The sequence below is a fragment of the Benincasa hispida genome, chromosome 12 (assembly GCF_027475165.1).
Source record: "Benincasa hispida cultivar pf3 chromosome 12, pf3_genome.v1.1, whole genome shotgun sequence".
Lineage (NCBI taxonomy): Eukaryota > Viridiplantae > Streptophyta > Magnoliopsida > Cucurbitales > Cucurbitaceae > Benincasa > Benincasa hispida.
This window is the reverse complement of record NC_143489.1, coordinates 29591067-29615163: the sequence shown is the minus strand read 5'-3', so window position 1 is coordinate 29615163 and position 24097 is coordinate 29591067. Positions and strand designations below refer to the sequence as shown.

Here is a 24097-nt window from a genome sequence, read left to right as displayed (position 1 = left end):
CAGCCTTGATGCATTTCGAATGAAAAGCAAGAGATTGTTTTCATTGCATCTTCCATTTCTCCTCTTGCCCCTGTATTGTATTACATTTTAACTTAAGATATTAAGACAATTTGTAATCAATGCTTATCTTAATTCCTTCAGCGTCATCTTCTTTATCTATGTCATCATTTACCTTCATCGTTTAGTTATTAAAGGTGATCGTATACTCAATCGAGTAACCTAGAGATAGGACGCATGTAGCAACCCACTGAGTGATGTGCGTTGTGTGAGTATAGTGAGTTAATCCTCTTCGCTTGGTGTGAGGCTGTCGCAACGCTTGTCTATGGGCTGTTGCAATGCTTTTCTATGAGCTGATTAGCCACAACTCACAGTCTGGGAGGGTGAGTAATGACACACTAAAGCGAAATATGTATTGTTCCTAGAGATAGGCACGATTTTATGCTCGACGCAACTATGCATTATAGAGATATAAGCATGCGGCCAGCCACCGAGAGGTGTGCGATGCGTTAATGTGGCGAACTGGGATTACTCGGGCAACCTAACATAATGAATATTATTATGTGTTGACGAGTGTTGCATCTCTACCAATTCTCTTAGTTAAGCTTCTATCGCTCGATCTGTTTAGTTAGGAGTAGGAGTAGTGTGTATCCATTAACTTCTTCTTTTTATTTTTATTCATCGCCTCAAACGCATTGCTTTACAAACATTATTGAGTTACAAGTCTTTGAGTTCGACCTCAGATCACCCGAGAAACTTGCATTCTTGTTATACTTTGTGAGAATACAAGAAAACTTGTGATAGGAACGCATGGTCATTGCATACGAGAATAACGCATACTTGTCATTCCAACGCATGACCACCGACGCATGAGTACAAATGCATAGCATAAGACATGCATCACATTTGTTTTCTGAAATTAATCAACAAAAAATTATCTTTTTAATCATTCCCATTTAAGTTAAAATTATACAAAATACCCTTAATTTTTGTACTTTGTAAAGTTTATTCATATACTAATAGTAAGGATATTTTTTTTATAAAAAATTGTATTTTTGAAACTTTTGGAACTTTAGGGTTATTATTATTATTTTGAAATAGAAACAGAAACATTAGGATTATTTTTTAAACAAAATATAATGGTTTCCATCTAAAATTAACGATAAAGGTATTTTTGAAACTTTTGAAAATTGAGAATTATTTTTTACCCAAAGTACAAAGTTGAAGAATACTTTTTATAATTTGATTTTTATCTTGCGACATAACATTTTAGAGAATAAACCTGTTTTAAATGGTAAATGCTGGTGAAAATATTTTCAAGTATAGTAAAATGTTATCTATCAGTAATAGATTGCAATAGACCATGATAGACATCTATCAATGGACGATAAACTGCGACACACATCTATCTGATACTAATAAATGTCTATCGTGATCTATCACTAATAGATAGTGACATTATGCTATATTTATAGATAAGTTGGTTCATTTTTTGAACGATGCTTTTTAAAAACTAATTATCAAAACAATTTTATATTGAATTCATAAACAACAGAAAATGATAAACAAGAAATAAGAAAGAATAACACTATCAAACAACCCCATCTTTCTGCAAGACATGATGGGTCCACAGTAATACTCAACATAGAAGGTGGAATCTGAGTTTCAATTTCTCAAAAAAAAAAAATAAATAAATAAGACTAAAAATCTACCATTTTCATCTCTCAAGATAAAAGTAAGACCTACAAAATCTTAGTTTTGAGGCAGATTCCACTCTTTTAACAACAGAGGAGGGAAAAGAAAAGAAAAGATAAATAGAAATACCTCAAAAGAGAAGATTGGAATTTTTGTTTGTTTTTCTTGATTTCAGAAATTTATGATATGAAATCAAACAGCTAAAGAATGTCCCTAATGATGAACAGGTAGGTAGGTTAAGTTTAACCCAACAAAAAAGGCACATTGAAATTAGCAAAAGAAGAGCAATTAAAAAGGTATATTAAGAACCCTAATGGTTATACTTATATATAAACATAGGTAATTGCAATAATGGGAATTTTGAAAAGGTGGGACACCAACCATTTCCTCTTTATCTAATTTTCCAAATAAATTTGGCTCCTTCTTTAGTTTTAACTTTTGACCCTTCAAAGTTCAATCCAACTGATCTTTTGCCCTTCTCTTCTTCCATTCTCTTCTCTACCTTTTCAATGGGTGTGATGTGTGGGACAACAATCCCCTAATATCTTGCTCCAATTCTTCATAAAGTGAATATGGGTGTCTTTTTTCTTCTTTTTTTTCCCCTATAATAATTTTTGTTATTTGTTTATTTTGGGAGCTTTAGAAAATTAGCTCTTTAACTTTTCAAAACGATAATAAATTTGAGTGAAGAGATGTTTGGATTGTCCATATTTTAGAATAGTTGAGGTTGTTTTTCGATCCAAAGTAGATCCTAAGATTATGAAAAATACTAATTAGGACCATTTGTAAATATAGTAACTAGACCCAAACTATTAGCAGATATAACACAAAATGATTTTTTCCTTTTGTAAATATACCAAAATTCAGATTCAGCTCTTAGAGTTTACCAGTAATAAAGTCTATTGGTGATAGAGTCTATCACTGATTTATTTCGCTATAATAGACTTTTGTCACTGATAGATTCATATCAGTGATAAACTTCTATCATCTATAGCAAAATCTATTAGTGATAGAATTTTATTATCGATGGCAAAATCTATTATTGATAGAAGTATATTATTGATATACTAGTATTAATGATAGAGTCTATCTCTGATACTCTATCATGAGTATAGTGATATGAGGTATCACCAATAAACTCTATCAGTGATAAAAGTTTATGACTTATATGCTTATTTTATTTGAAATAAGTTAAAAGATAACCAATTATAGATTTCATATAACATATAAAAATCTGTCACAAATATAAAAGGCTACATATAGAGTTTTGTTACGTACTTTTAAGATTCAATCATTATGTAGTTTAGCTGCAATTTAGTTGTTTTTATTTCTTATGATTGATTTGAAAAAGAAATTGCATTAAATTACTTTGAATGTTTTGGTTATCAAATGAAATAGATGAAGCAAACAAAATTGGAGGAAGAAAGTGAGAAAATGGAGGAAAAAAAAAAAAGAAAAATGTTTTTTTGAAATCTATATCTAATGTTAGTTGTGCATTGCAATTGAAATCCATCGGTCAAAATAGTCTATCATTGGTAGATTTAAGTTGTGAATTAAAAAGCAAGACGTAAACATTTGATTAAAAAATAAAATATTTAAATCCCACAATTATTGAGTTAAAAAAAAATACAAAGACAAATACCAACAAAATAACATGAAAGAGAGAGGAAAGGAACTTGTAACGACGAGAAAATTCAATGAAAATCGGATATAACTAGAGAAAGAGAATATTACATGAAATTAGGCATATAATGAAAATGAAAGAAAAAATGACAAAATTGAGAAGAAAAATTCTAATGTTAATCAAGAATAAGAAACAAGATTAACAAAAACAACGAAAAAAAGATCATTTGGAGAAAAAAAGTTGAACCAAGGGGTCAAAGTATAAAATCTCCTAATAACATAGGTTGTTAAACTCAAAAAGGAAAAAAATTGTATAATAGGAACAAAAATAAAATAAATAAAAAGATATAAAAAAATTGCTATATTTGGAATTCTTTTAAAATGTTGCTATACACCTAACTATTAGCCCTAAAAGTGTTATCCATTACAATTAAGACATCTAAAATTATCTAAAAATAAAATTAAAAAATTGTTTTTTAAGAATTTTTTAAAACATATTTGGAAGTATAAGGGGCAAAATAGAATACAAACACCAAAATTCTATTTTAATTATATCTTAATTATTTGAGCTGACCATGAGTTGGGACGTAGAATCACTGGACAAAAGGGCATGTATTTATGTATATTAGTGTAAACAATTCATGTAACTAAGTCTCCCTTTTAGGATTATTTACACTTTTAAATTTTTTTTAAACGAGTATATTATATAAGGTTAAAACACAAGTTAGATCTTGTATTTTTTTAAAAAAAAAATCTTATATTTAATCCTTTCAAATTAATTTTTATTGAAATTGGACCAATGATAATAATAATTTTCATACAAGAAAATATATTGTATGAAATTTAATTTGTTTCCAAAATATATAGTAGAAATGTTAATAGATAATAAAAGGTTTTTGAAAAAATCGACAATAAACTAGTTATGATTAGTGAAGATTAAATCTAAAATTTATTGAAAGTACAAAAACTAAAATGAAATAGATAATATTCTAATCGAAAAATAATCAGTAACCTAAAAAAACGTAATAATTATGAAAGGAGCCGTTGATAATAATCTATCTAAACATTTAAAAAATAAAAAGAAACAGCTTTTCCTTCCTTCTCTCAAGGATTTGCAGAAAGTGAAAGAAAAAATGGGTGAAGAGGCTGAGTTTGCATTTGTTTACATAATTGAAGCCCACAAAGTTGTGAACACTTAGAATAAATAATGAAGCAAAAGCTTTAGAGATGCAATTGTGTGAGCATTATCACCAATCTTTCTGCAGAAATGAGTCTTTATAATATAAATTATATGAAGGCTGTTGCTTCCTTTTCATTGAAATGATGATGAAAGGAGAGATTTACATACTTAAAAGCTAGTTTAGTTGGGAGAATGATTAACACCACCTCTTCTTATACCCAAAATATTTGTAAATATATTGAGTGTTTGGGTGCTATATTTTTCTTGTTAACACTTCTGAAAAAATATATATATTTTTAGATGTATATACCAACATAGAGCTATTGATGCATAAACGTTGAAATATTTATCGACATATTGATATACCTATAAATCATGAACTTCGACAATCAAAGTGAGCTTATGGCATGACTTCCCTCACTAGAGGTTGGAGGTTCGATCTTCTATTTCCGTAGTTGTTATATGTTTAGCATGGAGACTAAAGTCATCTATATATATCAAGCATCATAAAGTATTTTTTACTTGATCAAAATGCTAAGATAAGGAATAAACATTCTTAAAGACATCTCTTTGTATTGATAATGAGTCTTTAGGGGGTGTTTCGAGTGAGTGTATGAGTTGTTATGAGTTGCCAAATCAGTGTTTGCGGGTCCAATTTTGTATGTCACCGATATCTTAAACTCATGTCCCCAACTTGGTAACAGTGCACTCAATCCTCGTCACCACTAATGTGTCGTTGTCAAACACATACACATGAGTGTTTATTTTGAACAACATTTATCAAAAGTGTTTAAATGAAAACAACAAAACTTTTTTTTCGTCAAGTTAATCTAAACAAAAGCTTGTATCATGACAAAAAAATAAGTATGAACTGGAGTTTGGGAAGCAGAAAGAAGTTGACAAACATATTATCAGATAGAGGATTTGGACGGACATTGGTGCAATTTTTTATTTTTTTATTTTTTTGGTAAGTGGACTTGACCTTTGTTGGCTCATATCATATATAACGTCTTTTTAATCATATAATTGGACAAGAGAATGTGGCCACCTGTCACGTATTTTTTGTGCCAACCATGTTACACGATCATTATTGTACAATTACATTTTGAGGATATTCCACTAACAATATAAATCCAGTTTTTTTCCAATGAATCCAATATAAATTTATCTAACTTAACTAGAAATGTCACATGCACAAACTTATAAAATGACTACTTAAATTTAAACAAAAAAAATTTGAAATGTATGATCCAAAAGTAAATCCTAAACTCGATTTTTCAAAACTCCCAACATCCACATGTACTTTAAAAAAAATGCAATTCATGGTTTATTAAAGAAAAAATATGTAGATTTATTGAACAAAAAAGTTTTCAAACAAAATAATCACAAAAAAATAGATTATTTATGTCAAGAAAAGTTTTTCCTGATACTCTTCACATATGAATTCAACTCAACACTCCAAATACAAATTTTCTAATTCATACAATACAACTATACTATAAATGCGGTATATAACTCCACAAGATATATAAACTCAACTTAACATCCCAAACAGTCTGTTATATATTTTTCTCAAATATGTCGCAAGTATAACAGTTATGATTTTCTACTATGAAGATGATACACTCAAGTGTGTCAAATCCTTGAAGTACCAATACCTCGAGATGGTGAAAAATATTTGGTGATATTAAAGGATCTACAGAGAACTGATAAGATTAATATTGAGAGTATCTCTTTTTCCTGATTCCAGAATTGTCTGGATAAACATGAACAGTTCAGATAAAAAAAGAGATGTTGTACAAAGCTCACTGCTCTATTAATTTTCACGTTGTTTAGCATGGGGCTAAAGTCACTGATATTGATACAAAAACTACAAAATTTTGAATTTTCCAGTATAATTCTATATAGTTCTTATTGCATACCTTTTGTCATGTAGGCAACGTCCTTAACAAATAAAGAGCTTGTCGCCACTGCACTCGTTGCGATAGAACAATTTTCCTCAGCGCTGGCACGGCTCCAGCAGCTATAATTGCTGGATGATTTTCAGCGTCCATGCTCAGATTATACAGTATAGCTAAAGCTGCTTCTGTTGCTCTCTCACTTCCTTCATCAATCAGCTTTACCAATGGAAAGATACCACCTTTTGAAGCAACAGCTCGGGTAGCATCGACTATTCCCGCTGAGACTATTCTGTTCAGCTCCACAACAGCAGATTCCTGAACTTCCATGGAGAAGGAGCTTTTGATCTGTTGAATAAGCCTGGGTATGGTTTCGTACAGAGTGACCTCCATGTTGATAGGATCTCCAGAGTCCATGTTCAGAGCTGAAACGGAGCTGACTTTGGTTAGGCAAGCAGCAATCCAATCTTTGTGGTTAATGGGAATGTCCGACTTCAGGATTCGACGAAGCAACTTAGTGAAATGGGTGGAGTTTATTTTATTGCAGAACTTTTCAGAATCCAGAAGCTTGGTTAAAAGTCGGGAGGCTGCTGAAATTGCAAGGCCAGCTTCCTCAACTTCAAGGGCATATCTCTCAGGCTGCCAATCTTCAGCATCAGAATCTATATAACCAAAATTCACACAGAGAAACAGGCTTCAATATCACATGCTCAAGAACTATCAAGTTAATTATTAGAAATCAGCATTGAAGTTTCAGAAGCTATACGAAAACGCTAGACATACGATGATTTCTTTTCTTCTTGTTAAAATTAGAGCCTTTTCCAAAAACCTACCCAATTTGGAGATAGAACTTAATATTCAAACCTTAGTTTCAGTCTGAAGCCTAGTTATCAACATTCATCATTTCAATGTGATTTGGTAAAATGCTCTCACACACGTGCACAAGATTGAAAATAGAAAGGGTAATTCTTTTACTTTCAAGAGTCATCTTTCTTTCCTTTTTTTTTCCTTCTTACTAGCTTCCAAGTTCCATAATAAGAGGGCCAAATCTAAAACTTCTAGAAGCAACTGTTTTTCAATATGGCGTACAAATTCCAAAAGAATGAGAGGGTTTCAGCTTCATTCTCATCTGTTATAGACAAACGCAAATGAAGATTTCAGGCAACAGATATCTTCTTCCTCTTCAAGTATTGGCTAGGTTGTGGAAAAAGTTTGAATCCTCCTACATCCTTTAACCATTCACATTCACATTTTTGCCTCCATCTTTTGTCATAGCGACCATGAAAGGAGATGTCCAAAGTAGGCAACTCCATTGCACACATATTAATTTTAGTACGTAATGGCAAAGATTATTTAGATTTTGGTTAGCTCTGTTGAGATTGAGCCCCTTTTGCAGCTTTTTTTTCAAGATCATATCTTGTATCCATTAAATCACCACTACACTTGAAAATTTAAATTGATGAGCAAGGAAATATTTTATCTTTTTGAGATATTGTTAGCATTATCACTTGTAAGGTCCGACACTAGCAATCGGCCAAATATACGGGCTACCAATATTGATTGGAAAGAAAATGATACTAAAGATTTTTGAACTTAGGACATTTACTCCCCTCAACTAAAGAAATTAAATGGATAGATTGTGGTGTGTTTAATCTTTTCAATATTTTCTTATCGGTGTTTGGCACTAAGTTCTAGTTTGTTACAATAGTTTGGAATGAGGAGTTGGCCAGGCTAGAATATTGAGACGAAGAAACGTCATTCATTTAAGTGAATGGAAGGATCGAGATCTAATGCACAAACTTGGGATGTGACTTGAGGTTAAGGAAAATAAAAATTGGACTTGCGATCATCTTTTCTTCAAAATTTTCATTTTCCAAACTTATTAAGGGGTACATGTCTTTCATGATTACTTGTGCAAGCCTAAACGGAAGTACAACCCTAACAAATTACCAGAAACTTCATTGAATATAAAGAGATAGAAGAACTACAATATAACCCCAATATTCTAGGTACTTAAAAACGTCCCCTCTTGAGTAATCTCACTCAAGAATTGTCTCTTTCCTTCCTTTCCCACTCACTCTACTTATAACAAATTTCCAGTAACTTCTTTGACTAATTAATAATATATCCTTAATGCCTAAGTAATATTCCTAATTCACTCCCAACAGCATTTGTATCACAACCATCATTAACTCATACAATTTTCAAAGACAGTTGGATTCAATTGACGTTTATTAAAATGATGTGCATACCTATTGAAACTCCAAGCTGGAAAACAGCCGACAATCCAGACTCCATCTCCATAGAATCAATTATTTCCATGCTTGGGTCCATAATAGAAACAAATTCCAGGATAGAAGCAGCTTTCCGTTTCAAGTTTGGGGATGAGGTGTTAAAAATCTCAACTAGGCGAGAAACAACAGCAACATCCAGCACATCTTTCCTATAAGTTGTTAAAAGAGGTTTCACATCAGTATCTAACTAATCAAAGAGAATGATTGACCAGCAAGATTTCTACTCAACCTGGTAGAAGCTTCAAAATTCCTTTCTGAATGTTGTCCCCCTTGTGACCCGTTTACCGGTCCGCTGTAAAACTGGAATGTATGGACACTTTTAGCAAGTCAATTTCAAAATTCAAGGTCTCACAACTTGATACATGAAACACAAAACAAAACCTTTGATTTCATTTCTTTACTGGGGTCCAAGATCCGAGAAAGTATATCGAGGGTCTACAAGACAAGGATGACTTGAGTCAGCACCAAACCGAACGACTTTGTTCTTCACAAATATAAAGTAGCCGAAATTACCTTCTCCATCACATTTTCATGGATACTTGAGAGCTTTAAAATACTGAGCAACGGACCAAGTGCACCATCATTTTCAATTGTCTGGCAAACAACATTGCTGTGCCAACACCAGCAAAATGCGAGACAGAAAGCATGTAAATCTATATACTATAGAAAACAGTCACTTTATGACCACAATTCAAACGTAATATTCTCCATTTAAGTGCAAAGAAATATATCTTACTTCAACCCTTTGAAAGAGGTAATTAAAAAAATACTGATTTAAATAAAATAAAAAAAAATGGAATGGCATAACTCAAGCTTTACCTAATTGACAGTCTCTCTAGAGCTTGAACTGCAGCCCATTTGACAGAATTATTCATATAATCTAAAAACTTGACTAAATGTTTGATTGCTCCAGCTTCCTTGAATGAAATACGCATGTGTTCATTGATAGATGCATCAGCGATTGACTCTGCAGCTCTCACTATGGCATTATCATCCTCAAGTTCAAGGATCAAAACTAGTCGAGCCACACCATCTATCCAAGGTAAGAGTGTAAGATGGTTACTGGTAGATGATTCAGATTGAGAGTCCTTCAGATCTTCAAATTCTATGGCACCTATTCGAGCCAGAAACTGTTGCTGTGTCCGTCCAACAATTGCATTTATCTTGCCTTCTTCTATCTTTGCATTATTATCGACATTTAACCCAAGGAGTAATTCAGAGGCACCAAATCTTGAAGGTTCTTTGGATGATTGTTCAATTTCTGTGCCATCAGGCAAGCTGGGCCATGAATGCAAGCCTGGTCTGAAGGATTTATAGGCAGCAGCACCAAGAATTGGTACTGGAACTAGTCCTTCCTCTATGACAAGAATTCTATAATATTCATCTTTAGAAAGTTCAAGCAACGCATTTCTTGCTTCCTTTCTCAAAATTTTTGAGCTGTCTGCCTCAGCTTTTAACTGATATGCCTGCAGCCACAGACCAAAAGTCAAATACTTGGTTTACTTCTATTCGGCCACTTTATTTGTTGACTGTCTAGATTCAAACAAGCTCTTCCACCTGATTGAAGCACAGACTAGTGGTAAGAATGCACAGATTATTAAACATAATTGAGCGGTTGATATGGATCAGGAATAGATAAAGTCAGCACACATTATAATTGTTACTATATTAGAAATTTAGGTATTCGTTCCTTAAAATTTTGTTTGATCTGCTTCAGTTTCATTTAATTGGATTTTCAAAACTTATAGCAAGTGTTGGAAATAAGGGACTTAGTTGATTGTTTAAGTCCCGGGGGTATTATAGTTATTTACTTTACCCTATTTTTCCTTCCTTTTTTGTATTTAGGCTTGTTGGAGCCTATAAATAAGAATCCTCTTGTATCTCTCACATTATGTAAAAATTAATAAAATGGAGACTCTATCGTGGTTTTTTTCTCCCTGTTCTAAGGTTTTCCGCGTAAACCTTGTGTTTCCTCTTTCTCTCTCTCTTTTAACATGATATCAGAGCATGGTAATGAAACCCTAGCAGCCATCGATGAAAACCAACCTGTGCAAGATAACCTTAGTGTTGCACCAACACGGCTTCTGCCATAGTTGCCGGTGGAGCCTCCAATCGCCGCCGTCGCCACTGTCGTTCAGACCGCCGTTGACCGGTATCCTTGATCACTGCAAATACTTCCTCAATAGCAGCCGATCGGGAACCCTAGCACCACCAGCTTTACTCCCAGTGCCGTCACCGCCTCTAGTCCTGCTGCCGCTGCTTTTGGTCCCACCACCGCCAGCCACTTCATTCGGCCGTCGGAATCTGAAGCCGGTGCGACTGGATCTTCCATGCATCACCAAGGCAAGTCCGTAATCGGAAGTGATGTGTCGCTCGCTGCCTATAACAGCTTGTTGTCGCCTTCTCTTGGGGCAATTGCTCTGAGGTTCGTCGTGAGGAAGACAGATCCAGTGCTATGAACATCACCTACTGATTCTGCTGCTTTTAGTGCGAAATTATTTGGTAATGATGGTGATAAGTACAATGGGAAACAGACTCCAGTGTGTGAACATTGCAAAAAATCCTAGCATACAAAGGAACAATGCTGGAAATTACACGGTAGACCACAAAATGGTAGAAGATGCCCTCCAAATGACAAGTCCAATCCCGACCGTGCACTTATAAGTGAATCTGTGAGTGCTTCCCAGTCACAACCTCAAATGAATTGTCAAAATGACTTTGTTGTCCCTTCTCTTGGGGCAATTGCTCAATCAGGTACATCACAACCCTTAAGTCTCCTAAGTATAAATGACAATAAACTAGGGATACTTCATTTACGGGCTACAGATCATTTAACTGGGTTATCTGATAACTTCCTATCGTATCTTCCGTGTGCTGGTAATGAAACGATCAGAATTATAGATGGGTCTTTTGCTCCTATTGCAGCAAGGGTCATATTTCTCCCTTCCATGGTTTAACTTTACAGAATGTGCTGCATGTACCTAAATATATCTTACAATTTGCTATCTATTAGTAAGATAACCCGAGATCTAAATTGTCAAGTAGCCTTCTCACGGGATAATGTTTTCTTTCAGGATTTGAGCTCAGGGAAGACGATTGGCACTGCCCAACACAATAGGGGACTCTACTTCCTTGATGATGATGCTTTTTCTAGGAACAACTATAGGACTAGTTTATTATCTTCGTATCCTCATTTATTCCATAAAGTTGATGTCTCTTCTCTTTCTTGTGATGTATGCATTCGTGCAAAACAACATAGGATCACATTTCCCTCTCAACCTTACAAACCTTCTGAGCCCTTTAACCTTATTCATAGTGATGTTTGGGGTCCCTCTAGTGTTACCACCTCTTCAGAAAAACGTTGGTTTGTGACATTTATTGATGATCATACCCGTCTTACGTGGGTCTTTCTTCTCACTGTCAAATCAGAGGTTTCGTCAATATTTCAACAATTTTACACCACTATTGAGACTTAGTTCAATACTAAAATTACTATTCTTCGAAGTGATAACGGTCGTAAATTTCTCAATAATACTCTTCATGAATTTCTGTCTTCCAAAGGCATTGTTCACCAAAGTCTGTGTGCCTATACACCTCAACAGAATGGAGTGGCTGAAAGGAAAAATCGTCACCTCCTCGATGTTGTCCAGACTCTCATACTATTTACCTTTCTTCCATCTTATTTATGGGGAGATGCAGTTCTTACTGCAACTCATCTTATTAACCGAATGCCTTCTCGTGTTCTCCAACTCTGAACTCCTCTTGAATGCTTCAAGGAGTCGTACCCGACCACACGACTCATTCCTAATGCTCCTCTCCGGGTTTTTGGGTGTTCTATCTTTATCCATAGTCATGGCCCTGATCAAACTAAGTTTACCCCTCGTGCTCAGAAATATGTCTTCCTTGGATATCCTCTTCACCAACGAGGTTATAAATGCTTCCATCCTTCTTCTCGGAAATATTTTATCTCCATGGATGTCACATTCCTTGAGGATAAACCCTTCTTCCCTGTTTGTCATCTTCAAAGGAAGAGTACTAGAGAAGAGACTAACTGGTCAAAATCCTCAGTCCCTATTGATCTTCCTGAGCGCATCTTGAGTTCCCGTGACACTGTTCTACCTACTAAATAGGTCTCTTGGCTAACATACTACAGGAAGAATCTCATAAAGGAAATTGCGTCCCCTACTGTTCCGCCGGCTCCGGTCCATGAATCTGAACCAATACAAGCTCGAGATACTACTGAGTGTGTCCCTGATAATAACGATTTGTGTGTTGAGGATGATATTGTGGATGTAACTGAGAATGTCAAGACTGATGTGTTAGTTCCAGGAAATAACAGGGTGGCAGGCAGTGATGTGACTACAACAGAAACACAAGAGAGTGAAATTACCTCAGCCTGAAACGTGTGATCAGAATCCTACTATAGGTGGGAAAGCAGATGAGAAGTCAGACAAACCTAGGGATTATAATGCTTCTCTTGACATGCCAATTGCCTTGAGAAAGGGCACCAGATCTTGCACTAAGTATCCTATGTATAGCTTTCTATCTTATAGTAATCTATCTTCTAAGTTCAAGGCTTTCACTGCCAGTCTTGACACAGCAACAATACCAGAAAACATACATGTGACTATGGAGATGCCAGAGTGGAAGACTGTCATTATGGAAGAAATGAGAGCTCTTGAAAAGAATAATACGTGGGACCTTGTTACTCTCCCAAAAGGACATAAACGGTTGGGTGCAAATGGGCATTCACTCTAAAGTATAAATTTGATGGTACTTTAGACAGATACAAGGCCAGACTTGTAGCGAAAGAGTTTACTCAGACTTATGGGGTAGACTATTCAGAAACTCTCTCTTGTAGCGAAGTTAAACACGATTCGGGTTCTTCTCTCTGTTGCAGTAAATAAAGATTGGTCTCTCCACCAACTTGATGTGAAAAATGTCTTTCTAAATGGTGATTTAGAAGAGGAGGTGTATATGAGCCCTCCTCCAGGTTTTAAAGCTCAGTTTGAACATCAATGGTCTGTAACAGTCCCTGAGAGCTTGGTTTGAAAGGTTTACTACCTTTGTTAAGTCCCAAGGGTTCACTCAGGGACACTCTGACCATACATTGTTCACAAAAAGTCCGTGTCTGGGAAAATTATTGTTTTAATCGTGTATGTGGATGATATTGTCTTGTCAGGAGATGATATTGATGAGATCACCAAACTGAAAAAGAAGATGGCAGACAAGGTTGAAATCAAAGACCTCGAGAATCTAAAGTATTTCCTTGGAATTGAAGTGGCCAAATCAAGGGAAGGAATCTCTGTCTCACAACGAAAGTACACTCTTGACTTGTTAAAGGAAACAAGTATGACTGGATGTAGACCTGCTGACACTCCTATAGAATTCAATGCTAAATTGGGAGATTCTGTTAACAAAGTTCCAGTTGATAAAGAAAGGTATTAGCGTCTAGTAGGAAAGTTAATTTACTTATCACATATCAGACCAAACATTTCCTATGTTTTCAGTGTTGTCAGTCAGGTTATGCAGGCACCTTATGAAAAACATATGGAAGCTGTGAATCGAATTTTGAGATATTTGAAAAGGACTCTTGGTAAAGGTCTAATGTTCAGAAAAACTGACAGGAAATGCATTGAGGTTTATACCGACTCTGACTGGGCAGGATTAATGACTGACAGAAAATCTACCTCAGGGTACTGTACTTTTGTGCAGGGTAACCTAACTACTTGGAGAAGTAAGAAGCAAAGTGTAGTTGCTAGAAATAGTGCAGAGGCTGAATACAGAGCTATGAGTTTGGGAATTTGTGAAGAAAGAAAGTATTGACTGATCTTCATCAAGATGGTGTCTTACCTATGAAACTCTATTGTGATAATAAAGTTGCTATAAGCATCGCCAATAATCCAGTACAGCATGATCAAACGAAACATGTGGAGATTGACACACTTTACAAAAGAGAAACTGGACAATGGCAGTATCTGTATTTCGTATATTCCATCAAATCAACAAGTTGCAAATGTTCTCACTAAAGGATTACTTTGAAAAAAAATTGACTTTTGTGTTAGCAAGTTGGGTCTGATTGATATCTACACCCCCACTTAAAGGGGAGTGTTGGAAATAAGGGACTTAGTTGATTGTTTATAGTCTCGGGGGTTTTATAGTTATTTACTTTACCCTATTTTCTTTCCTTATTTGTATTTAGGTTTGTTGGAGCCTAAAAATAAGAATCCTCTTATATCTCTCACATTATATAAAAATTAATAAAACGGAGACTCTCTATCGTGGTTTTTTCTCTATGTTCTAGGGTTTTGCACGTAAACCTTGTGTCTCCTCTTTCTCTCTTTTAACAACCGGAGATTGATTAAGTTATCAAATTATATAAAATTACTCTCCAGTTCCTTCTCTCCCCTTTTTGTTTTTTTATTTTGGATTAGAATTTCTAGTCGTCCATCTTCAGTTTCCTCTCCTCTCCAATTCATCTATTTCACTAATTCTGTATTCCTAGTTCCTTCTACGCCAACGGCAATCCTATGAACAAAAGTTTTTTTTCGTTATATTCTGTAACATGATTTTCTAAACACAATATTCCAATATTCATCATCTGCTTGAAATGCAATTTTAACTTTTCCACAAACCAAGAAATGGGTTGGGTTGGGTTGGAAGTCCTACCAGTTTGGGAATTAAGCCTGCTTCGACAATAACCCCACGGTTACATGGGCTCAAAGCCAGATTTGCTAAAACCCCTCCAGCTGCTTCCTTCACCTTCATATCTTCATCATCAAGATTTTTACTAAGCAATGGCAGAATATCAGGGTTTGCAATCTTAGTTCTGAGTTTTTCATCTACTGACAAATTCCACAAAACGCAGATGCTTTGCTCCTTCACCTGCACAGTTACAGCTACATTCAGATATAACTCAATTACATCCTACAACAGAAAAGAAAAACACACCTCGGGAGTCAAGGACGGTTGACTAAGCAAGCCAGTTATCTCTTCAATTGCTCCACTTTCTGCAACTGAATCTCGATATAAGTTCACCAGAGAAATTGACCGTAGAAGGCCAGCAGCTGCTTCACACGTAGAGAGAGACTCTGACCTAAGAAGATTTACCGTTAGATTTATGCATCCAGGAAACTGCATGATGGCATCTATGTGCTTCTTCCCTCCAAGGGAATATTTCCATAAAGCTATGATTGCTTGTTCTCTATCGAGAGGATCATGATCTAAGCCGAGCATCCGGACAAATAATGCCACATAACTGTGTCCAACGCTAGAAGAATCATTCTGTACATCATTGATGCCCTGAGTACAATTACAGCATATCAACATTAACACAAATAGCAAACTACCAAGAATCCCGAAAAATAACTAAAGGCCAAGAGAACGTGGGGGGAAAATGGGGGAAAATCAGTGCAGATTTTTCCAATTTAACACTGTATTTTGGCCAAAGATCTATGGCTTTCATGCTAATAATCAACATTCAACCCAAATTCCATACACACCTTGCGTACTCATTACTGATACCATTCAAACAGTACAATGACCATGTCAAAGAACAAGAAAAGTTAAAATATAAACAATCAGAATTGCAAGTATTTTTAGTGTGGATTACAAATTTTAAAAACAAACAAAGAAAGTAGCCATAAAACTATACCTTGAAAAAACAACAACAACAATAATAATAAAGTTTAGTTACAAAATGCTCATTGATTACAGCTATTTAATCCCTGAAATTTAGAAAGTTCCAATGATGTTCTTGAGCTTTCAATTTTGGTTTATTAACTTCCTGCTGTTAACATTGATACTTATGTTAGCATAGCACATTGATTAGACTAAGAAGTGACGATCTACTACATGTCAGTGATGGTATAAAAAAGTCGGTCTACTAGATAAAGTGAATTAGGATGGCAAATTTCTTTTTGGCTTAAAACTATACTCTGTCAGCAACACCCATGTGCCAAATTATACCTTATTAGTCTAATCAACACAATACGTTCAAATCTAAGTACATCTTTGGAGTGATTTTGAAATGTTCAAAATCACTTTTGCTATATTTCGAATTCAATATTTAATTTTATACCTTTTTATAGCATTTTTCATTCTATTAAAAAGTGATAAAAGTTATTTTAACCATTTTAGAATTCTAGAACCAAAGTTCACGGTGAAACTTCTTAATTTTTGGGATTAAGTAGGCATAATGAAATGAAGTTGAGTACTAAATTTGCAATTTAACCCAAAACGAATCCATCCAATTCAAAGGGGAAAAGAAAGATAACCCAAATTCTAAAACAAACAAAAGATAATCGGAGATGAACAAAACCCAGATAGAATATGAAGAAACAGAAAACCTACAGGAGCTGCAGACTGCTGCTGTGTAGAATCAACAGCACCACCCCCATCACTGCTAACCCTCCTAAAAACAACGCGTTTCGAGAGAGAATCTGAGGAGAAACGTAGATGATAGAGAAAGAAGGATAGGTCTGTGGGTTTAAGAATTCCCATAGCGCCAACAACTGGAAAAAGCTTCATGGGAGTGATTGAGAGTGTGCGCTTAGGATAGGAAAGGGGGAAGTTGAAATTGGTGGGCGTTGAAATTGCAGAGGCCAACATTTTGGGCAAGAAATCATGGGAAGAAGAAGAAAGATCGAAGGCAACCAATGGAATTAACTAGAAATGTAGTGCAGTGTGAAGTATAAACTGTTATCTTCTCAATGGAATTATCCCCCTGTGAACTAAATAACAATAATAATAATGATAATAATAATAAATAAATAAAATAAAATAAGACAAGAGAAATTTTCACCAAAAAAAAAAATATATTGAACTACTTATAGAAATGGCAACCCAAAAAAAAATAATAATAATAAATACGAATAAACTTCTATCAAACCTCTACCAATATTAGACTTGTATCGATTTTCATCACAGATAATATCAATGATAGGCTTCTATCAACCTCTATTAATAATAGATTTCTAGTAGTTTTTATCATTGATAGACTTTGATAGACTTTTATCAGTATCTATCTATGGTAGATATTGATAACAATGTCTATCACAATTATAATTGAATTTTGCTATTTCTGTAAATATTTTATTTTATTTTTCTATTTTTTGACAATTTCCTATGAAATAAAATGAAAACTATTTGCCCATATAATAATTTGACTACAAATAAAAAGTATTTACTAGTGTTTCAGATTAGGTTGTGTGCCATGCTATTAAATTTAAATCGATGCTTTCATATTTCTTTATACTCATGGATTCGACATCGATATAAAGGATGAATCGACAATTATACAAATCCAATAAAACATTAAATAAATAGCAACAAAATGTTGGCTAACGTGACTTTAATACTATAACAAGTATTTTAATTGCTTTTCGTAAAATGTTTATTTATTAGTTTAGATGTTTTCAATTTTTTGTTTTTAAAAATTTTCTACAAATAACTACGGAGATCGACATTTTACTGATATTTCCATCAACATTTTTATAAAATCAAGGCCTCGACATGTTCACCGACAACAATATTTTAAACATTATGAGTAATATTTTAAACATTATGAGTAAGCAATTTGAGTATGGTTCATTGACCAATAGTAAAATGAACTTTCACTCTATATATACTGAAGATTTTCTAAACTATGTTGAATATAATTTGGATATTTTCAAGAGGAAACATACAATCAATAGTCCGATAATAATATGTGTTAATGATTATGAGATCTAAAATAAATTAATAGGTAATTAATTAAAAAAAAAGAAAGGAAAAAAACCTCTAACCTTGCAACCAAATTTAATTCTTCTGAAAAGTATATTTAATTATTTGAATTTGCAACATTTGATAATTATTTGAATTTGCAACATTTGATATTTCAAAATTGGTAGAATGTTCTAACATTTTCTAATTGGCCATTATTTTTTTAAAAATCTATTGTTGATCTCTTCTATTAAACGGATTTTTTTTAATACTACGAAAATTTTTCATACTACCTCCATTTATTATTTGTCACAAAATAAATAAATAACAAATTAATAAATCATTTAATGATTTATCAAATATTAAATTAAAGGAATTGATAGTACTAGATTTTTTTCCTAATGAACTTGGCGGAACAAAATTATACATAATCTAAATTTGTATGAAAGCCGATCCAACTTACACATTTTTAAACTTAGTGAAGAAAAATAACATCCACCCATTTTGTAAATGCATTCACCAACAATCGTGGTATTAAAATTTTATTTTCACATTCCCATAGATTTGACATCAATACAAGAATCAACATTTTCATCATATCATAGAAACAACGATTGAAACATAAATATCACTAATGTAAATATAATATAAATAATAAACTTGTCAACTTATTTACAAATCATAAAATGTTCCTTAATAAATTATTTTTTTAATTTTTAGGTTTTATAATTTTTCAAAAATATTCATCATCGTCATATCAATATTTTTATTAATATTTTCGTAAAATTAAGACATCAACATTTTAAACCCCATCGACAAGGCAACAATTAAATAATATATGTGCCTAGTCTCTAACACCAACTTTGATAATATCAAGTACGAAAAAAATTCTAATCCTACAATAATACCATACTTTGTTCACAAGAATTTTATCTTATATTATTATTTTTTAAGGCCTGTTGCAAATATAGACATTAGACCCAAAGTATTAACAAATATAACATAATGTAAAAAAATTACAAATATAACCAAATTTAAATAATTTATTAGTGATAGACCATATTATTTGTAGGAATCTATAATATATATCACTGATAAGAGTCTATCAACGATAGGTCTATCCTTAGCTATATTTGTAATTTTTTTAATGATGTTATACACTTTGTTATTATTCCTAAAAATGCTAGCAATTGCAATTACCCAATTTTTTAATGATGACCGGCCTACATTCTAAAAGGAAGCTAATGTAGCAAGCAATAAAATAAGGGTATGTTAGTATACACAAGATCTATAGTTCGAATCTCTTACCCATACCCCACCCAGTTGTACCTTACCTAATATTTTAGGTACCAATAAGTGAAATGTCAAGAAATGTTTCCCAAACTAGAATACGTGGCCTTGGTAGACTTCGAACAATATAAATATCTATGATACGAGCAATTTTTTCCACATTTACACAGGATCTTTGGCCAAGAAATATTTTAATTCAAAGACATTTTTCATCCTTCATGCAATAAATAGAAGTCCTCGAATAAACAACTCAACTAATTAGCATCCGGCTCACATTGACAACAAAATTGGATACTTCCTCATACTAACAAGTTCTACAACAAAAATTGCTATTAGGATTCACTTATTAAAGATTTCAACTCATCTCGAAATGTGGGAACTTTGCTTGCTTCAACAGCCATTACTATTCCCATTAACTGGTAATCTTGTAGCTGCAAAGAAAACCAACAGATTCAAAAACAGAAATACGAATAAATTACAATGCCTAAACACAATAAATTATGTAATCCTTGCTAATGCTAGGTCAAATAAGATGGCAATAGGATACATAACAGTATTACTATCACTTAGGGGTGTTTGGGCTCCCAACTTCAAGTGGGTGGAGTGGGCTAATTACAGCCCACTTCATGTTGGGGTTCCAATTATAATAGTTGGCATTTCCAACTATTATAACCTACGATTAACTATCAAGGAGTGTTTACTATTTCCTAATCATCTATTTTCATCTTTGTTGCTGTGTTTACTATTTTTTTCTCAGACTAAAAGAGTCTACACCTAAACACAGAGTATTATAACCTACAAACTATTATAACCCACAAATTATAATATAACTAACTCAGCACCCCAAATAAACACCCTCTTAGCAATATTGTCTTTAAAACCAACTTTTTGTTGAGACTAACAAAGAAAGATGGAACAGAGAGCAAGTTACAAAAAGGAGCCCAGACTTTTAGATTTAACCAAAGCACCATTTAGTTCTTTATTTGTTTCACTGAGTCTTGTATTTTCTAATGTAGTTAAAAGTGAGCGGTAGTGGAAGAGAATCAATACATTATCTTAGTAACAGTGTAACACTAAAAAGATATCCTCGAAGTGCATTGCAAAAGCTAAGAATTGTAACAAATTATAGATCTGTTAAATGTTCACAACAGAATAAAAGTAAATGAAAAGAAGAAAACACGTCAGCTAGCCATCTCTATAATGAGCACAATGCAACCATGCAACAATGATGTCTTACAAGTAAGAAAACTATTTGGAATAAGTATTGTAAGTTTAATACTTGCCTCTTCAGTTGTCTGTGGTTGGACGTGCAAGGGAAAGCAAAAAGACCATGAACACAACTGAAATAAGTTTTTGGGTAAGAAAAAAAAAATGTTAGACAGTTTGAAGAGTCTAAGAAGCAACTATGGTACAAGAATGCTGTATCAAAATACCTTGTGAAATATTTCATCTTCTGCCTTAACATAGATAATTGACTCTTCTGTTTTAGGAGTTGGTTTTTTTTTATGATTTGTAGTCTTGAGCTGTAGTTAGTGACCAATAACCACAGCAGCACATAAGAAAAAAATATATAGTACAACACACAACGATCATATAGAATGAAAGAAAATAATTGTTAGGAAAGGTACAAAACGTACTAGACAGACATACCTTGTAAATTTTACTGACTAAAATATACAATTTGAAGCGGAAGGAATCCTGGAGCTCTTTAGTTGGCTTAAAAAGAAACAAAAAACACATTTTAAGTACACCAACACGTCCAAGTGGATATTTGAGAAGAAGAATGCCCAAATGTTACTATATCTAACCTCATCTTCAATAGCCCAAGAGATTTCATCAAAAAGGGCATCATAAAGTGGTGGCAGAAGTTGGGGAGGAAGATTCACAATTCTCTGAGAGACTATGAGACCTACACTGGATGCTTGCTCCTTCAGAAGTAGCTTCAAGTCCTTCTTTATATTCTTGTCCTTGCAAACTTTGGAGAGATACTCCTTGAGCTCCAGTATAGATCTATGGTCCTAGTAAGACAAAAGTTCCACAACAGTTTACTGATGACTAAAATTAAAAGGTTTATGTAACTTCTGTCTCCAGCCAAAAGAACTGGCACAAAGTCGTAAGATTTGACATTGGAATCTGATAGGATCAGGTATTAGGGGTTATTAGGGGATTAGGGTATATCAGTAATTAGATAAGTAGTTTATTAGGGAAGTTTGGTCATAAATACAGCGGATAGGGAAGGGGGAAAGCAAGCAATATTATGGTGAATGACTTAGGACTTGAGAGTATGTCAAGTGGGTAGGGCCGAAGTACCTCGAACACTTGGTTTACTTTGTATTTTCGTTATCATTTATCTTTCAATATGTTCGGGATCTATAATAATCCTACCCAACCATCATGAATAATGCAAGTGAAATGGTTGTTTATGTTAAATAATTCCATTTGTTCATGTTACAGTAGACGTGAGAATTATTAAGATGACAGCTCTGTCGTTAAGCAGCAAATTGCTCAAGTTTCTTTCCCCAAACTTAATTTCATCCCACACTACGGCTATACACATAATTACTTTGACAGAGTGGTTCAGAGTGCCGTGCTGCACAAACCAACTACTAGAAGACTATAGGCAGAGAGAGAGAGAGAATTTAGAATTGGATCAAACTTCTATATTGCTTACCTTATATCTTTCCAAGTTAAGGGCTGTGATAAAAGAGAATACTCCATTATCTTCATCCCCCTCTACCTTGACAACACTACCAACGGTGGTTTGTCCTAATATTAAATCAGAAAATCCAATAATATCCCACTGTGTGTCATCTAGGTAGTTCTGCAGCAATGTCTTCACCCCATGAAAATCATCAGGTTTCGGATCAAAAAAGGCAAAGTCTGCTTGAACTTCCTACAAGAAAAGATCAAAACGGTTCATATACAATAATACATATGGATGAATAAGAAAAAATTAACCAATAAAAAATTATTGTAAAAACATTTCAAGAATTAAGATAGAGACAGCCTTACTTCAAACTCTTCGCCACTGGAAGAAGAGTCGGATGATTCACTCCGAGGCTCAGGACTATTCCTAATAAAACCATTACCTACAATTAGAACAAAATGGAATAATAATATTCACTAAAAATTCTGCCGTATCAATACCAGCGCACAAAGAAATGAACTCATTAGTTCAATGAAAAAAATACTACTCAAAGTACGCGCTTACCTTCGTGCTTAGGGTGAGATTTCATTCCTTTCGATTTCAAAATTTGATTCCTCACCATACAAGAAGTTCGAGCAAATGAGGAAAAAGTTAAAGGTCGAGTTCCCAGCAGCTGGCGCTGCTTTGTTGGCCTTCGAGGCATCTTTAGAAAATTGAACAAGCTGATCATCATATCGTTTATGTGAGGCCAATTAATATTCCATTATAACGCTATTGAATTGGGAAATACTATCTAAGATTCACAGTTTAGAAACAGCAAAGTTATCAGCATAAAATGATAGCAACCATATTAAACTAAGTCCTTGGTGATGAGAAGCTATAAATTCTTCATTCAAGCATGAAGATACTAAATGCAAAATATAAATTACCTAAACCTGTATAGATTTCTAATTCATAAATCCTTCAATATCAACAAGCTGGAGAGAGGAGAAAACGATTACTAGAGAGAGACTCTAAAGGAGTGAGAAAGCATCCCTACCTCTTTAAAAGGGTGAAGGTTCAGAACTACACCCCACATTCATGATATAATGTTCTAACCTATATGATACATAAAGTAATAGATGGAGATTGGGGGACTACCAGTAGAAAATCAGTGCAAACTGCTCGGAGTGAGTGTGGCGGTAGCGGCGGCGGCGGCGGCACTGAACTGCTGAACGGGAGAGGGGAGAAGCCGGCGAGAAGAAGAATGAGCACGTGAAAATGGGAGGAAGATGAAAGAGAAGGCACTAGGGCTTCCTCTTTCTATTTTTTTTTTCTTTGTGGTTTTTTTTTCCCTCGTGTTATTTTGATCAGATGGGCTGGACTGAGTTAATGGGCTATTATGAATATATTGGGCTGAATTTTTTTTTCCTTTATTTTCTAATTAATAATATTTAAATGTAAATTATTTTAGGAAAAAATAGATTTTTTACTTGAAAATGTATCCATGTTCATTCTAAATCGGATACTTTCAATTTCATCAAATTATCCATAAATTTAGATAAATGTCGTCATTTCTTTTTCATGATACAATTTATTCTAATCTACCCACTAATTAATTCCAACACAAAAAAAAAAAAAAAAATCTCAATTAAGAGACTCTTCCGTCTTTTTAGAGTTCTATTCTGTGGCCGGTCTTTTCAAAAATCTATACTATATTAAAAGAGATAAAATGGGAAGAATCTTTATCTTTCTATTTTACCATTCATTTTTAATTATATCTCTAACATGT

At 33.8% G+C, this 24097-nt stretch overlaps 2 protein-coding genes across 3 annotated transcripts; both read right to left on the bottom strand.

Annotated features, from left to right (window-relative positions):
• Positions 1-6160: 6160 nt before the first annotated feature.
• Positions 6161-17488, bottom strand: LOC120067080 (ARM repeat superfamily protein). Its single transcript, XM_039018474.2, has 9 exons — positions 17040-17488; positions 15639-15989; positions 15357-15572; positions 9507-10153; positions 9201-9297; positions 9069-9122; positions 8917-8987; positions 8646-8836; positions 6161-7055 (listed from the first exon to the last, which is right to left on the bottom strand). Exons 1-9 carry the CDS (start codon positions 17295-17297, stop codon positions 6424-6426), a joined length of 2517 nt encoding a protein of 838 aa, XP_038874402.1. The 5' UTR covers positions 17298-17488; the 3' UTR covers positions 6161-6423.
• Positions 17489-19793: 2305 nt separating this feature from the next.
• On the bottom strand, positions 19794-23647 carry LOC120092602 (CDK inhibitor P21 binding protein). 2 transcript variants are annotated; one of them, XM_039050742.2, is made up of 9 exons: positions 23467-23647; positions 22891-23029; positions 22692-22768; positions 22351-22572; positions 21488-21697; positions 21330-21395; positions 21113-21202; positions 20963-21019; positions 19794-20110 (listed from the first exon to the last, which is right to left on the bottom strand). In XM_039050742.2, the coding sequence occupies exons 2-9, from the start codon at positions 23027-23029 to the stop codon at positions 20012-20014; spliced, it is 960 nt and encodes a 319-aa protein (XP_038906670.1). In that variant the 5' UTR covers positions 23467-23647; the 3' UTR covers positions 19794-20011. The 2 variants fall into 2 exon arrangements, with proteins under 2 accessions (XP_038906670.1, XP_038906669.1); XM_039050741.2 differs by having other exon boundaries at positions 22891-23048; positions 23467-23643.
• Positions 23648-24097: the final 450 nt, after the last annotated feature.

What these genes read in the sequence shown, in the direction of transcription:
- LOC120067080 (XM_039018474.2), bottom strand. Translation starts at nt 17,297, where the DNA reads ATGTTGGCCTCTGCAATTTCAACGCCCACCAATTTCAACTTCCCCCTT. An exon ending in AACCGTCCTTGACTCCCGAG is followed by an intron (nt 15,573 to 15,638) that starts GTGTGTTTTTCT and finishes GTAACTGTGCAG; the next exon opens with GTGAAGGAGCAAAGCATCTG. An exon ending in GTAAAGAAATGAAATCAAAG is followed by an intron (nt 8,988 to 9,068) that starts GTTTTGTTTTGT and finishes CATACATTCCAG; the next exon opens with TTTTACAGCGGACCGGTAAA.
- LOC120092602 (XM_039050742.2), bottom strand. Translation starts at nt 23,029, where the DNA reads ATGCCTCGAAGGCCAACAAAGCAGCGCCAGCTGCTGGGAACTCGACCT. An exon ending in TTAACTTGGAAAGATATAAG is followed by an intron (nt 21,698 to 22,350) that starts GTAAGCAATATA and finishes TTGTCTTACTAG; the next exon opens with GACCATAGATCTATACTGGA. An exon ending in AACCACAGACAACTGAAGAG is followed by an intron (nt 20,111 to 20,962) that starts GCAAGTATTAAA and finishes TTTTCTTTGCAG; the next exon opens with CTACAAGATTACCAGTTAAT.